General features: G+C 35.4%; 1 protein-coding gene across 1 annotated transcript; it reads right to left on the bottom strand.

Moving 5' to 3' along the window:
* Positions 1 to 1,881: 1,881 nt before the first annotated feature.
* On the bottom strand, positions 1,882 to 17,235 carry LOC140236184 (uncharacterized). The gene is made up of 9 exons (XM_072316151.1): positions 17,125 to 17,235; positions 13,547 to 13,605; positions 10,611 to 10,647; positions 7,956 to 8,054; positions 7,037 to 7,219; positions 5,540 to 5,752; positions 4,616 to 4,659; positions 4,354 to 4,411; positions 1,882 to 2,774 (listed from the first exon to the last, which is right to left on the bottom strand). Exons 2-9 carry the CDS (start codon positions 13,567 to 13,569, stop codon positions 2,757 to 2,759), a joined length of 675 nt encoding a protein of 224 aa, XP_072172252.1. The 5' UTR covers positions 13,570 to 13,605; positions 17,125 to 17,235; the 3' UTR covers positions 1,882 to 2,756.
* Positions 17,236 to 17,761: the final 526 nt, after the last annotated feature.

Raw genomic sequence — 17,761 nt, 5'->3', positions numbered from 1 at the left:
ATCATAACAATAATCATTGTTATCATTATTTGAAATATTTTGTTATTTATAATTCATTAGTATCCGATTCTTTATTATCAAGTCAATATTGACAGCTGTGGAAGAAGTACAAAAATTTATTGTTTGTGGTTTTGCAGTATATAATAGTGGAGTGTGAGCATTATCAACAAGTTGGCAATTCATCAACATAATGACAACTATAAACAACGACGGATGTATTGTTTCACGTATTATACAATTTACTCAAAATGAAATGGCTTCTTTCGTCTTGTATCGTTATGCAACATTGTTCTGATACTTTTTCAGTGAGCTGTCAGTGCAAGTGAAGTTAATAATGATGATAGTCACATATTCGTTGGTACCTATAATGCGTGCAATAGGGCGTCAAAAGCATACGTTTCTTTTCTTCTTCTTAAGTGCCGTCTTCAGTCCGAAGGTTGGCGACTATGGACCTCCACTCTGTTCTGTTCATGGCCGCCTTACTACATGCAGCCACACTCTTTCCTGTCCACGTTTCTTTTACGGGTTGTAATAGAAATACATTAGAATCAAAATTTGAATACACCTTAGTACCATTGGTTAATTTTGCTTGTTGTCAGTAGATATAATACATAACAAACAAGAACCCAATGTAGCGTTTTGCCGGTGAAAACGGACGAAGTTGTTCTACGAGAAATGTCGTTTCTTTAAAAGTCCTTTATTACTACCATTATTCACTTCATCTTTACGGAAACTACTGCGCGTGCCTAAACATCATCATCTACACCCTGCTATTGTCATTATTGCCAAGGCGAGTAAAATATCGAATTTATTTGAATATGTCTTCACCTTTTCTCTGCCGAATCGTCAATATTGAATCCTAGTCTTCAATCGGAACGAGAACAGATTTCGAAGACTGGAATTGAGAATGACGATTTTGACTGCTGCGGCCGTCTACTCTCAAACCTTCCCACTTCTGAAGACGTCGAAACAATGACACTTTTCACTTGGGTATTCTACAGTATAGTTATACAGTTTGTTTGCCTCTTTTGTCTCGGTATAACCCACACTGCAAAAAGTCCGGTGTTAAATATGAAACACCGAGCTGGTGTTAAATTTCCGATGCTCATTCATGGTGTTAGATTAACACCTCCGGGTGTCATTTCAAAATTCAAAATTGTTTTTTGAATAGTTTCTTAGTTACTGCACTTCTTGTTAATTTTGAACTTCAACAAGATGATAAAGAATTTTCCGATAAAGTACTTGATTTTTGAAAAAAAAAATCTGTAAATACATTTACACCACAGTAACACCAGTTGCTGTGGTCCCCTATTGAAGCTGGACGGGTGTTATACCATTGAAATTAACACCACCAATATCAAATCAACACCATGCGGTGTCATTATTGAATTAACTCTAGCGCAGTGTCAAAAATATTACCAGCCACAGTGTCAAATTAACACCACGAAGTCCCAGGCGAACACTTTTTAACACCGTCACAATACATTTTCTACACCTGTGGGTGTGGTCCTCTATTGAAGTTTGATCGGTGTTAGATTTAACACCCATGGTGTTAAATCTAACACCGATGTTTTTACAGTGCACTTACTCCATTCCCAACCCGTTGAGGACGGACTGATTTTGCTACAACATGCATTCCCATGGACACGAGAATACTCGGGACTCGTCTTCAACGGGTTTTGATAACTTTCGACACATTTTTTTTTTTCTCGCCAACCAAAAAAAGTCATGCCTCTGTACAACTTATGGCGTTAAGTGCTGCTAATTTTGCGCTCTGCCTGTATACAGAAGAGAATGAAAAATAACAGAAACAATTTTCAGATATGAACTCTTATCAGCTATCAGTGTGGTATTTACAACAGAGACATTGATAAGCATGTGTAGTGTCACACGATTCATTTATTTCACTACTTTACAAAAGAGAACGGTTATTCTAAAAACAATAAAAAACCTTAAAGTGTGAAAAATTCAAGGGTTATCATGTATAAGTACAAACTGATACACATTCCTAAACAATACATACAAAACAACAAAAATAACAATGTTGATACTTCCAACTTAAACAGATCACGGGAAAGACAAAATGCCCTGTACATTCAAAGAATGACGAAATCAAATGAATTATCCTTACTTAATTACCGGAAAGAGATGAAAACAAAACACAAATAGGTTCACTAGGTTCATATTCAATAATCAGCTCATCTTATCCTTTAGGAGTGTTTTTTTTTTTTCTGAGTAATGACACACTTGCACAGAAAAGTATGGGAAAAGAGATCATCCCCACCCCGAACATGCCAAACCTTAAAAGAAACCACTTCATTGCAAATATTTTTTATCATTAAGATTCAATATGTTAATGATACTGATGCACTACGAGTTTGTTTAGATTCTGTCTTTTTTCATAGAGCTTCTTAGACCCTTATTCCTCCTTAAAATTGTAATGATCGTTGCTTTCGATAATTGGATATCATAGTGATGGTATAATAATGTACTTTGCTGCCTATACGGTTGACAATCTACGTCTAACACAAGAGAGTTTGTTTTGCTCTGTTTTATTTTGTAACGAATGGCCGGTTTCGCTTTCTCGTAAGTGTTGATATTGGTGCAGTGTCGGGTGTAGAAGGGACGCGACCTCGACAGGGACGTCGATCGCCTCTTTGCTGCTGAGGAGCGATGTCAACGATCACGACTCGCCGAACAAAAAATGACCCACATTTTGTTCGGCTCCCAGTCTCACTGGTGAGGTATCTCAGCCCCTATTCGGCAGCTGTCTCCTGGAGGTCAGAAGTTAGGAGGAGGAAAAGTAGGAGGAAGAGAAAGAGGAAGAAGAAGAAGAAAATGATGCGGAGAGGGGGTCAGGATAGGAGGAGAAAGTGGCGGAAAATGGGTAATTGTGAAGGAGCAAAATAAAAAAAAAAATCAAGAAATGTGTAACAAAAATATAAAGAAGGAGGGGAAAGAGGAGGATAAGGAGGACGAGAAGGGATGAACAAAACAAATTCAGAAGAGCGAGGAGGGGGGAGGAGTCAGCTGTACTGGTGACGAGGTTAACAAAATTCATCTGGCTTTCAACTAATTATCAATGCCACGGTTGTGTCGATTCTTTGCAGCACGATACGGTGAAGGTCGGGATTTAGAAATAAGTGTTACGATGACAATCAACGATATACAACATTTTCCATTGTTTTTCTTGAAGCCCTGCCATCAAAGCTGAGAGCCAGGTTATTTTGTGAAAAGGAGAGCTTTCTGAAAAAAATTATCTGTTTTTAATAGTCCAAATAAAAGAATACCAAATTATCTCTGATACGGGAATTATCATTAGCTATCATTGAGATAGCACTCCAGTTTCACTACTGATTTTTTTTTTTTTTGGCAGCCCTGTAGATGTACTTTATATTATAGGAACTACTAGTAAATGATATTATATAATTATTATTATCATTATTACTATTATTATTATTATTATTATTATTATTATCATTGTTATTATTATATTACATAATATATTATAATATATTTTATATTCTATGGATCTTATATCATATCAAATCATATGGTATCATGCTATATTACATTTGAAGGGGTCGGTGCAATATAGTGCTAACCCACACTTCTGTCAAAATTGAGTTACATGCATTTTCATAATCCTTATCCTTCACTCTAAAATCCGTGAAAATATCATATTTTAATTCAACCAATAAGATGGTAAAGAATGCATGCATTCATGTTTTATCAATGTACAATGTATGGACTTTCCAAACATGCAACAGCGATTATCTCAAAATGAACATTGTGTGGGTTAGCACTATATTGCACCGACCCCTTCATATATCAGATACATTATATTACATCATATTATATCACATCATATCATATCATATCATGATTTTATGATTATATTTGTTGTATAGTATTCTCTGATGTGTGTTAGTGTAAGGGTGTTAAAGGGACTGTACAGTACTGGTTGAGGTGAGGATTCGGCTTGTAACGTTTCGCGAGATATGTAGAAACCACTCTATGAAATGTTAAGGAGCATACGATTCTTAAGAGAATCAAAAGTTAATTGATGAAAATTGGTTTTTGAAATGACTGAAATATCTAAAAACAAGGAAAAACAAAGATATCCAAATAAAAGTGGCCTGTCAATTTTATTATGATCTCTTTTTGGATATCTCAGCCATTTCAAGGCCAATTTTCATCAAACAAACTTTGAATCCTCATGGAATTACATGCTCTTTCATATTTTATAAGAGGTTTCTCATTATCTCACAACAAAAACGTTATAAACCTAAATCCTCACCTCAACCAGTACTGTACACTCCCTTTGATATGCGACTAGGTAATTGTACTCACCCCGAAGGGGATATTGAGTTTCTGGATCTTCCCTTCTGCACTGAGTGTAGCTTTCAGCCTGAAAGTAAAGGATACAATTTTATATAGTATGTGACTATCAAGCAGGTATCAATATCATACCGTCGTGTATGTACTTTGAAGTGAGCAATATTCAAATTCATGTGACCGAAGAATCACAACAATGAAAGAATTATAGGAAGAAGGGCAAAATGAAGAAAAGGCAACGCCAGGCAGTCAATTCTGATAAAGTATTGTGACTTACTTGTCCTTCTGGATAGCTTCGATCCTAGAAGTCAGTTCATTGATCTGTGTGAAAATGACACAGATAATTATAGTCATCGTGATGTGCTGAGTAAATCAGACTACATACCCGTACGTGTGATTAGGCGACAAGATCAAAATATTATCAACTTATAGATTTAATCATTCTTGAGAAAGTGACACTTTTTTACTCTAGGTATAGATTTGACATCATGAAACTATGATGTTGTTGATAGCAAGTTTCGAATAAATTCATAATCATATTGACTTGAATCGAATAAAGACACAATATCTCATAGCCAATGTGTTTTGAGCGCCGATTAGCCCAGAAAGCCTGGTAGTGCTGTTCGCACTGTGCAAAGATCCTGGGACAAAAAGGGCTAAGGTTGACAAAAATAATTATAAAGTGTAGTACTGAATATGTGATTACTATTATCAAAGTTCTTCTTTACCGAAAATGGTACGTTATAGATGCACATTTATTTTATCAGCGCGTGTTACAGTTTTCCAGCTGTCTTATACAAGAAACAGAAAATCGTATTACTCTGGGATCTGGGACCTTTCCAAGACAAATGATGATGATGATAATAATAATAATAATAATAATAATAATAATAATAATAATAATAATATGAAATAAAGTAGAATAGAAAGATAAATAAATAAATGAATAATTAAATAAATAAGTAAATAAATACTGACTGGTATATTTCTACTACACAGACAGGCTTTTTGCAGACATTCCCAACTGATGCAAAGTACGTATTTTATTTTTTTCAATATGCCAAAGCATACTTTTTCATCATCAGCATCGAGTATCGATTTTACCTTTTAGTTATTCGTACAGGGCATTTCTGAGTGTGATAACCTTACATTACTTGCTCTCTGACTCTAGGAGTTGCGAGTTGCCATATGGTATACTCACGTCATACTTTTGGCGCTTCTGTTTCTCCTGGAGGTCGAAGAGGGCCCCGAAGGCCTTCATGATCTTTGCGTGGAGTTCCCGCGCGATCTCTCGCATGACCTCGTCCGACGTCATCGCCTCGGGGTCGAGTGTCGGCACGCGCTTGGCGAGCGTTTCTTCCTTCTCCTTGGCGAGTTCGGCAGGTGTCATCTTGGCAAAGCGCACGCGCTCATCCTTGAACAAACGTAAGAAAAGGAAAACGAAAAGGAAAATGAAACCGTTATCACGATTGATTTTGAAAGAAAGATATTATTCAGAGGGGTGGAGACTCAGGTTTGAGTTTCTTCAGTTTGTCTCCCTCTACAAATGAAAATTTGTTAAGATCGCAACTGCTGATCTGTGAATTAACAAACATGTCGAAAAAAAAAAAGAAGGAACCAGTGGGACTCGAACCTGTCAACTCGAACCTGTCATCTACTGCAGTTGCGATCTTAAAAAAAATTCATTTGTAGAGGGAGACAAACTGAAGAAAGTCAAACCTGAAGATTGATTTTGTTGCTGTTCTTTAAAGATTATCTACTTCTTTTTCAATCTTCATGGAGTTTATAGCAATGATTTGTTGTTTATTTCTAAGACCTGCTTGTTTTAGGTCACTATTAATCTTCTTTCGCCATGTTTGATGGTTTGTGTGTGTGTGTGTGTTTTCAGTTTATCATTGTCACATGTTCTACGTTTCACTAGATATCCATGTAGCAGGTCATAGACCCACTTAGAATTAATTCGCTGAAATATTTCAGTTTGAACTGAATCTGATTGCACATTCAAACGTTTTCTTTTTACCTCCTCTCCTAGGAGTCTTTAGTTTTACTTTAGTCTGACAAATCTAGGGCCCGAGCATTTCCGATGATTTGTGATGTAATTAAGCCTCCAAGAATTTAAATACTACACAATTTTTTTCTGGGTTGATTTTCTTACATTTTAATTTTTGTATGGTTTATCAGTAGGGCTCATGTTTCATTATTTTGAACACTATTTTCGTCACACTGACTTGCCATAGTTTATTTAGTTTTAAAAGCCTCTTGGTTTCTAAATGTATAGCTCCCTCCTCAATTAGCAACACATTTCAGAAGATCCAAGTTGTTATTTTTTGGCATTCCGTTTTTGACAGATTAAATGAATTCAATCAGTTCCATAATGTTATAAACTTTACTCAACATAAGAAATGTAATTAAATTCGAATATTCACATGTAATGAGGCAAAAATGATGTTTCTTTAGGAAACCTTATTTGATTTGGAAACCTTATTTGATTAGGAAACCTAATTTGATGGACCAATTCAGAGCAGAAAATGCAACAGAAGATTCTTAAATACGCCATCAGTTAAGAAAGGGCCCTGTAGCTGTATTCATCAATGTATCGATATAACTATCGAATTGTTGGGCCGCTTATTACATCAAGAAAGGACAAAAGAAAGAGAAAGGGGGAACCAAGGAAGGCAGAAATATGATAATCTTTTACCTGGATAACCGGCTGGAATTTGTTCGGGTTCTGCATGGCCCGACGTCTCTCTTCCCGCTCGCGTTTCTTCTGCTCAGCAGCTTCGCGCAGGCGCCGGTTCTCCTCTTCTTGACGTTGGCGGCGCTCCTCCTCGTTTTTCTTGATCTTCTCCAACCACATCGCCTGTTCGGCTTTGCGGCTCGCCTTCGACGTGGAACAAGAAATTTAGCGCACGACGGGGAGAAAAAAAAAAAAAAAAAGGAAAAACAAACCACGAACATTAACATTCAGGAGGAATATTTCTAATGAACAGAAATTCATAGCATGTCTATCCTTAACAATAATGTTCGTGTCTTGATAGTAACAATGATAAAACGGGTGAATCAGGAAAAAAAAAAGCTTTCACGCTTTTATAGCACATTACCTCTGAGATCACGACTCATTTCAGACCATAATTATTTTGGTCTGATCTCATGAATGATGTAGACTAAAAGGTTTTATTCATATCAATACTTAACGTACTACACAATAACAATACTTATGAATACATTAATAAACCCACGACTATATCAATTTTCTATCATTCAATTTTCTTTTTCAAATAAACTCAGACCTAACTAAGTATAAGTTATGAATCATACATATGAACTGTTGCAAAATATGAAATATTCACAGTCACGGGTATCAGTGTGCCGTATGTAATTTTATGCATGTATGAATGTATTTAAGTGTGTATTCTATCTATTTATATCAATCCATATATCTATCCACCGGTCAGTCTATCTATCTATCTATCTTTCTACCTGTCTCGAACACCCACTTTCCTTCACATCAGCCAAATAAATCTCCATTGTCTGCCTTACATTGACAAGAGTTTTCTAAAAACTCATCATGTTCGACCATGCAGACCACGCAAAGGTAAGTAACATGGCTGTCGTACCCGTCTCTCGTGTAGGGTGCTAATCTCCACATCGTATTGCTCGATGACCTTCTTAATCTCGTTTCGAGCGGCCTCCACCTCCGCCAGGAATTCCAGCCTCTGTTTGCCCGAAAAAAAGGAAAGAAACAGAAATATAATTATGTGTGTATTATAATATATAAAGAGTTTTATCGCAAAACTAGCTAACAAATACATTCTTGTTAAGTTGGGATATTCGTGATTAAAGATGCTAATCCAAAGAAAAAGATAAGAAAATATGGGATATTTTTAATCATATCTTCTACAATATTCCTTGTTATATTACAAGTGAGATATTACTGGAAAGGTTTTATTTTGTTCTATCTGATGATGAACTTACTATGAAATGTTTAAAAATGGCGCTTATCTCATTTTACAATAAAACTCTTCATATACATTTCGTTCTTACTTGAGTCTTTACTTAAAAAAAAAACGAATTTGAAAAGAAATAACTACATGATGATGATTAGTTGTCTTATTTTCGTTGCCCTTTTTAATCTGATTAGGAAAGTTGATTCTGATGAGAATGATGGTAAAACTATGTTACTGCTGACAATCGTCATAATGATAACATACAAAACACCCCACAGTGAAACTCAATAGTGATAACAATATGATTACGAGAAGATAGGACAGAAAAACATGACAGACGCAAACAAATTGTTTCAATGATAATAATAATTTTTGTTATTATCTCCCATATCATTCATGGCTTTCATAATCATTATCATCATATACCATGAAAAGTCATACTTTGAACTCTAGCTTTAAATTTGAGGTTGTCATTAAACACTCCTGGCTTCGGCGATCTGGTAATACTAACCGTTGTATTCATAAAACCTGATCAAATTAAAGCTTCTATTTGATGTTATCATCTTTCAGAAACAAGAAAGCATTGTGACGAAAAAGATCAATATCAGGTTGCTAATATAAAACTGTTCGTCACATTGAAGAAACAGACATTTATTTTAGAATGGTGAACATCGCAGTCTCAGCAAACCGTAATTACGTCATGCATATTCAGTGGTAACATCGTTAAATTTGCGTTTTACACCAGCTGAGCATGCACAACTTCAGCAGTGCCCTTTGAATACAGACTTTACGGCCAAAGCTACAGATGTCGCAAAGCACGTACATTGTATGTAGAAAGCGTTTCAACTACAGTTAAGTGTATATTAAAGACGACGAACACCGACACTGTTACGACGTTTTTAGGTTATCAGGTAGGAGAGCAGGCATAACAATAATAAAAATACAGTTCCATATCGTTCCTGCATGCATTTCCATTAGTAGCGTTGCATTGATAGCCAAGTTCTATGTGACGCAATGTGCAGGGTATGACATATAACAATAACAACACAGTAGGGTGTACTTATCATAACCAAAAGACGCCCATAAAATTTTCCTTTCACATGAAGGAATGTAGAAAAAAAAAACTTGGTCAGTGTCGCAACTAAATAATGTGTCGAAAATGATGTTGTCACACAATGGACAAAGTATTAAAGATAGTTATGCAAGAGGTTTCGTAAGACTCGGAATTGAATTAACGAACATTTATACATTCTATTAAAAACTTTGAGTTAAAAGTCAGTGATATAAGTTGCAAGTCCTCAAAATACTCATATTGGCAGGGATGATGACGTCATCGCATCACACGTCTCTCTGTAAACTATAAACAAGTCTTGATTACAAAAATGATCGATATTTACATGAAGGTCATCCTTTGCATTAAATTTGCATTACCTAGGTCCTATTATACAGTACCCTCACTACGAAGTCTTTGAACATGGTGCACGGATTGTTTTTCTTCTTCTTTTTTTTTTTTTTTTACATATGGGGCGCCAAGTGTCGCATGGTCTCTCTAGTTACGTAATGATCATTGATTCGTCGACGAAATTTGTTCATTTCGTAACTTTATACAGTCATTTTATCGACGAACTTAATGGCCATTTCGTAACGACATGAACATTTCGTCGACAATCTACAGTCCTTTTGTAACAAAATGAACATTTCGTCGAGGACATGGCTGATTTCGTGACGAAAAAGGCCATGCGACACTTGGCGCCCCATGCATGCCATGCAGTTACAGTATCAGCTTGTCGGCAGAGTATTGAAGCTATTGAAGTTTTAACGCAGAATGTGTGCATGTTCGTCGTGGAGGTGGGTTGCTGTAAGAAAAAAAAAAAGACGCTATCTCCGTTCTAAATATTACCTTAGTCTAGTTGTGAATGTATACAGTTGAAATGACAGTATTGCTCTGAGTCGAATGAGCATATTTATATTCGCCAGCTACCGTCCGGTTCTTCATTTTTTAGTCTTGCTAAACTGGTTACCCTTGTTTCAAAGACCATATCTTCCTTCAAACTATCACCATTAGTCATTATTGAAAATGGAATAGATGACGAGTGATTATGATAATTGCTGCTTAAAACACACGCACTTCCACAACACAAATAAGCCTACAACAAACACATTGCACAGACGAAGCCAGAGCTACAGCATGTCAAGTCGTTAAAGAGTGTTATTCTTGTCTTTCTTTTTTTTTTCAGGACATGTTATTTGGGTTATGCTACACTATAAGTACCATCTACGTATCTATCTATTCATCCATCTATATCACTCCACCATATTTCAAACCTTCTCCTCCGCCAGCTGTTTCTCGTCCTCTGTCATTCTGTTACCATGGAAACAAGAAGCATAGTCTTGTGAGAATGTGCTTTTTTTCACGAGCACACCATAGTCACATTCGGAACGAAGAATGCACATAATGATATTGAGCTTTAATCACCTCCCTATACGTTTGAGTTGACTTCAACAAAGTAGATTGGTTTCTCTAAACTCAGACCAAAAATTGAGGACATTTATAAAATATAGTCACGATTACATAGTGAATCTAACTTGAGATGATAATTTCATCCAGTTACTTACTCTCCCATGTGTAGTTTTTGACGAAGGTGACATAATGTTTTTCGTTTATAAAAGAATAAGCGAATTCCTCCATTTACGAAGTTCTACAAAGACAAAAGAAAACACTGTTGGAACGATCTAACAAGACGAATCTAACTAGTCTTACTGTTAAATCATGTCGATGGACGAATTGGATACTTGACGTGAGGTCATGACCACATGACGTCATCACACCATCAAATTTTGAATGCGTGATTGTGACAAAAATCGCAACAGAAAGAAAAACAGTTTGTGAAATTCTAAAGTTTTATGACTTTCTAACATTTTAAATTGATTTTGTAATGAAAGTCTTACTTTATTCTTTGTTTGATTGTGCAATAATCATGTGATAATCATCAAAACTTCATATTTCACTGAGTGTGTTTTTTGTTTTCGTCTTTATACCACACTTTGTGAAGGCAATATAAAACAAAGGAAAGAACGAAAGAAGCTTAGAAGCTGATTCCAAATACTATATATCTATATACATTCATATACATATGAAGAGTTTGTTCGTAAAAACCGATAAGTCCATTTATGAAGATTTTGAAGTACGGTCTCTGTCATAAAGTACCAAATAATACCTTTTAAATGATATATTGGTCACTACATATAAAGGTACATTTTTGAAGTTATGGCCAAAGGAAGCAAACATTTTCTTATTATTCTCTTTATTTTTCTTGACCTTTCATCGCAAATATCTCCATTTGGCAAATATGGACTTATCGGTTTTTGCAAAGAAACTCTTCATATATATATATATATATATATATATATATATATATATATATAATTTATGTATACATATTTGCAAGAATGTTGATGGTTTTAACGATTATCTTTTTATGTCGATTTAAAAAGAGAGAAAAAAGGAGAAATACGCGGAACGTTATATCTCACAACTATATAGCGTCTGAGAATCCCATTACACTTTTAAGGTCTATTTCACCAGGGCAAGTTTTCATAAAAGTGGCAAAAATTAAAATTTGGAATGCCCAAAGATCGCGGGAAAAGAGTATGTCGAGACGAAAATAAAGTGCACTTATTTTGATCATCAAGAAGCTTGCTAAAAACATGGCTGTACGTATGAAGTTTATAACGATAGATCGTACTTATGTGTGGACCAGTCGATCTTTGTCGATGTAATAATTTATTCAAGATAATATTTTTGAATATTCCAGAACCTTCGTGTCAAAGTTACGGTAAGTCAGTCGGAATACCATTGACATTCCTCGTGCGAATCATGCAACTACACAATTGTTTTGTTTTGTTTGTTTGTTTGTTTGTTTGTTTTTATGTTTACTCTGTTGAATGAGAAAGCTTGAGAAAACCACCGTGGTCACATTCTGTTTGAATTTATGTATTCCCAACCCTCATTACACAAAAAAAAAGACAAAGAAAATAATGTGATGGCCTGTTAAACGTTGAAAAATCGCATTGCATGATGAAGTATTGGGTAAATTTGCAGACAGTCGCATTTCTGGTTAATAAGACCCAGGTCACAGGAGGCATACGCAGTCAAAACAAAATCGCTCTGTTTAAACTCAAAGGAGAATTGAAACCCAAAATACTAGGGGTTTTCATGATTGCAGCAATATCAATAGCTCACATGGTTGAAGATTGAGGAAAAACGAACAATCCTTTCAAAAGTTATGAACTTTCAAAGTTTCGGTACTGCCAATACTGGATGAGAAGACTAAAATAGTTCGCGACGTCAATGCACGACTTCAGCTAAAGTAGATAGAGTTTTTCAGATTCTTTTTTTTTTTCTTTCTTTCTTTTAACGAAAGTAGACATTCCCTCAACTTTCTACAGATATAATGTTAAAGTGTATCTTTGCCGTAAAAATCATTTTTAATACGTGAAAGAGACACGTTTCAGTAATCCACTGCACCATCTTTCAGAGTAAATGGGTCATTCATTAGTGAAATAATGCATCTGAAAGTTTCCAAACACATCGTGTCTGGGAGATTCAGGAACAGCTGTTGTTCTGTAACCCACTGCAAACAATATGTTTGCTGTAGTCTTGCCTCCCCAACCCATTGTGTTTAGAAACTTTTAGATGCATTTTTTCACTAATTAATGACCCCTTTTCTCTGAAAGTTAGTGCAATGGACTACTGAAATGTGTCTCTTTCATATATCAAAAATAATTTTTTGGGCAAAGCTATACTATAAGGGTAGTATCATTCTCCATGATTTCTGAAAGAGGTAAGCCAAGGGCTCTTTCGTTATCCCATAGACAATAGAAAATATACTGAAATCTCTTCAATCATCTTTATATTGTTGTCATGTAATGACGATGTAGTCTTCTCGTCTAGCCATTTTCTACTAATATTGCTGCATTCATTCAATCATTTTATTTGAGCTTTATTCTACTTTAAACAAAAAAAAACAACTTCGGTAATGCATCAAATGCACAAACAAAGAGCTCAAAAATACTTTTCTGTCAGCAAGTAAAATCAACAAGCAATGACAGCTCCTACATTATAATCATTTCCATTGCATAGGGCACGCAATGCACACCTATCGATCAAGATACATTCGGGAAAGATGCAAATGGTGGGAAATCATTTTTTGCAAAATCTAGAAAGTATTTTCTCATTGAAAAGATATTAAGCAACTTACGCTTCGCCTTCGTGGTCCGACATAATTGGAATGGTGCTGGTGAATCAGTGCCAGTAAATCTGAGAATGATTATGAAAGATAGATAGAGGAAAGAGAGGGAGAGGTAATAGTAAATGTTACACAGTTGGAATGCTTACGTAAAAAGCCTCGTATTATACTTGTGAAAGTAGAAAGTAGAAAGTCATATTTTTAATCCGGCATTTCTGTTATTTGAAAATGCATCTCATGTCACCTGTAACCCAGGAGAAGGTTTTCCATACAATATATCATAACAATATTCATAACATAAAACGTTTTTAATGGAAATGAACACACATTTTCTCGTTTCGTGTATTCCCTATAAAACAAAGTTGAGTAAGATTTGTCAATGCAACTTAGCCAATTTAATAATCTTGACTCGATAACATTATCAGGTCATGAAAAAAAAAATGTAACATTTTTAAATAGCATGACTTTCCACAACTTTCAGTTTGTTTTGTCTATCAAAGTTTTAAGAAACTTCAGGCTTCCTGTTTTTCTTTTTCTTTTTTTTTCCCTCGATTTTCTGTCTAATTTTCAAAGTCAGTCTCGACGTGAAATTGATCTCGTTTTTGGACCCCATGCGTGCAATACCAGTACAAAGATGCCCGGATCAACAACAAAGCTATGTCTAATGCACGAAGCAAAATAGCGGGAAACTGGAGCTTCAAGTTCAGCGTGTCTGGAAAACCAGACTAGGTTTATAATCTCTTCGCCTGCGATGCGAAAGTGTTGCACTGACTCCGAAATCTATGCCGCTGACAGCTGTGGCTATGGGCCACACAATACGCATAGTACTCCAGTATGTCCTAATTTGGAGGTTACATGGCAGTCTTTATCGGCATGTTTAATGATGCATTCCTGACGGAAATGTAAAAGTACGTCATAATAGGTCTAAACGCTCTTCTTCCTATAAAGATGTCCATGATGTAGAGATTATGGTACATTATATAGGCCTACATGTATGCAATGATAATTAAGACATAAACTGGAGAATAGAAAACTTTGAAGTGCTATATGCGAATATTCGAGTAATATACGAATATTCGAGGTGGTACTATTTATAGAAATAACGATGATGACGATTACAATGATTACGAACTCAATAAATAAGATTCATTAAATGACTTGGATTAACCTTTATTCTAAATGCAACTGTTTGTTTGTTTGTTTTTTAATAATTGTCGGGACTGTCATGTTATTGCTTTTTTGCAGTAGGCCTACTTGGTTACATTTGCTGGTCCTTCACAATATCAGGAATAATATGGCTGTTATTTTTCCATTACAGCTTTGAACGCAAAAGGCTATAACAATTTATTCTGCCAAAGCCAGCCCTACTGCCCCAACTAAAACTGATTTTGCTAACACAACTACAGTGATATGGCTATCTTAACAACAAAGTCTTTTTTTGTTTGTTTCTGGTGACGCAACTCACACTGCTTTTTATTCAATAAAAGTATGTGTGATGCACTTAATGATACCGACTTATTACAGTGTTTGATCTGCAGTTTCTACTGTGTATTCATGCGCATCATTCTGTGTTCATTCGCTGTGCGATATGAAAGGGACTACCAGGGTTACTTTTCTGAAAATGTAGACTCTTAAGAGTCTTAGAGTCTTAATGTCATGCTACCCACCCCCGCCCCCTCCATATACGTATTTCCTATTCTATTCCTGAAGTTTTAAAACACTCATGAATAATTTTATCTCTATGGATCGATTAAAGAGATCGGAAGAGCATATAAATTGCAATATATATGTATGAAAAGTTGGATTGCATAACGAGTTAATGCTATTCCTGCTCATTTGAGATCTTTGCCATCAAAGCTGTTAAAATCAAAGCTGTTAAACTCAAAGATAATTATACAAAAATTAAGAAATAGTACTTTGCGGGTCAAAACTGTACGAATATAACTTGTTATATGATAAGTGACGTATCGCTGGAATGGTTTTCTTTGATCTATCATGTTTTATAATGACGATTAAACCGTTTTGTTATCAAATCTTCAATAATACTAGTAAGCATTATATTGATGAAAATATATCCGTTATTACTAAAGTCTATACAAAGTTAAAAATCGTCTTTGCTGTTAACCCGTATAGTTGTTTTTGTTTTTGTACTTTTAAGATTGTCATTGGTTTGCTTGTTTGTTTTTTTTTTACTTATTCTATTTATTCTATGACATAAACATTCAAACAATGCGTCGTCTCAATCGGTTAGACAGATCCTTCCACAGTATCGGTTGAAAGCAGGACTTTCCATTCCTATATCTAGTTTGATATAAATATAATGAAACCAATATAAGGCTGCCATGAAAGTAATGTGAAAATGTGTTCTTCTATTTGTCTTCTATTTCACATGGCATGTCATTTTTTTCTTAAATAATTAACACATCTGAAAAAGTTATATTAATCTATATATATTACATGATAATATATATATATATATGTTAATGATAAAATGTTCACTTATTCAATTTTGCAAAAGATATTTTTCAGCATAGATTTTGGAAAACTGCTCATATTACATTCACCTTAGAAATGCTCTTCTTAAGTTTTCTTCATAATCTCGTTTGACCCAATTTGTTTCAACTTTCAGTAAACGATAAGAGGAGCATTTTTTTTTTCAGAAAATCAAATTTTCGTATCTCGAAATATATAACGCCTCTGCTACTTTGTTTAATAAGGTAATGCGTTGGCAGATCATCAAACATGTAATCGCAGAAACATTACACTTTGAAAATGGTAATGGTTTTGACATGTTATTTTGAATCTATAATGTAGTTACAGGACTGGTGAAAAGGGAACGTGGAGTTTAATAGGGTTCGAATAAGACGAATTATAACCATGGTTATATGATACTATACTGAAGCAGTAGATGTCTGTTTTTACGGTTATTCTTGGAAAGTAAGATCGCATGCTCGCTCTGTGTTATTATTACACCAGAGTCCCCAGGATTTCTCCAGCTGCAACCAGTTCACAGCAGTGACACGAAACAACCTTGAGTCACCTCTTTATCAATTCTCCCCATTATAAAACTTTGAAATTTTAGAAGGTACCTATAAACGAAGTTATATTCATATACTGAAGTAATATCTCCCAATGATACAATTGGCCTAGCAGGGAGTCCGAGGGGTGGAGATGTTTTGAACAGAATGATTGGACCTATAGCCTAGCCCATGCGATGCAGGGTATGCAAAACTGTTTTCTACCGTATCCTCTCCACGTACGTGTGATTCTTTGTTATGGTAATGTTGACGTAAAGTTACTCAGATGTCCCTTGAGCAATACAAATTAGCAATAATGTAACTATGATAACACGTATCTATTTCGGTCTTAGGCACAATGCAAGGAAGCTGCTACTCTCTTCAAAGATGTACACAGAAGCATAGTGATTACATCAGTGGATTTATGGTGGAAAGTCGCCATCATTGCCATCAACGTAACTCTAAACTGTGCGACAATCACCATCTTCAAAGATGCTATTTCAAATGAGACCAACATTGTGACCGATCGGTCAATATAAAGCAATACAAAAGTTTTCAATCAATATAACTTACCTTAAAAAGATTCTTCTTCTCCAACCAAATGGTAATCCAGGACTAGAGAAGAGGCTCACTGGCTCCTGGTTGACTGGAGTGATGCTGTCCGAGAGATGCACCAAAGAGTTGAGACGGGATTGAAAGAGAGAAAGAGAGGGAGAGCTAATGTATGCACGGATGCCACGCATTCCTGAAATTCCAGTCAAGCTCAATATCGCAACGCTCTGCGGTTCCACTCTCCCTTTCTCCCGCGGTCTCCAAGTATCCCCCTCTCTCCTTGTCTCTCCGCATCTCTCTCCCTCTCACTCTGTTTGTCTGTTTGTCTGTTTGTCTGTTTTTCTCTCCCTCTCTCTTTCCCTCCCCTCCCCTCTTTTTGTCATGTGTTGCGAAATAATATTCATTCTAGAATCCCCTTTTCTCACATATTTTTATCAATTTATTCATCTTTTTCATGACAACATAAATAATATTACTATAAGGTTCATAATTATTTTATTCTCTTCTCAGCTTACTTTGTTTTGCTTTTGAAATCTTATTCTCTGTTACTAGAGAAAGTGAAATGTCCATGTTCTTTTCGAAAAATGAAATGAAATTTGAATTGAAATCGAAATTGAAGCTTCAGGCGATATTCATTATCCTTATCTTTCTTGTGTCC

This window comes from Diadema setosum, chromosome 12 (assembly GCF_964275005.1).
Source record: "Diadema setosum chromosome 12, eeDiaSeto1, whole genome shotgun sequence".
NCBI lineage: Eukaryota > Metazoa > Echinodermata > Echinoidea > Diadematoida > Diadematidae > Diadema > Diadema setosum.
This window is presented reverse-complemented; position numbering and strand designations above follow the sequence as displayed.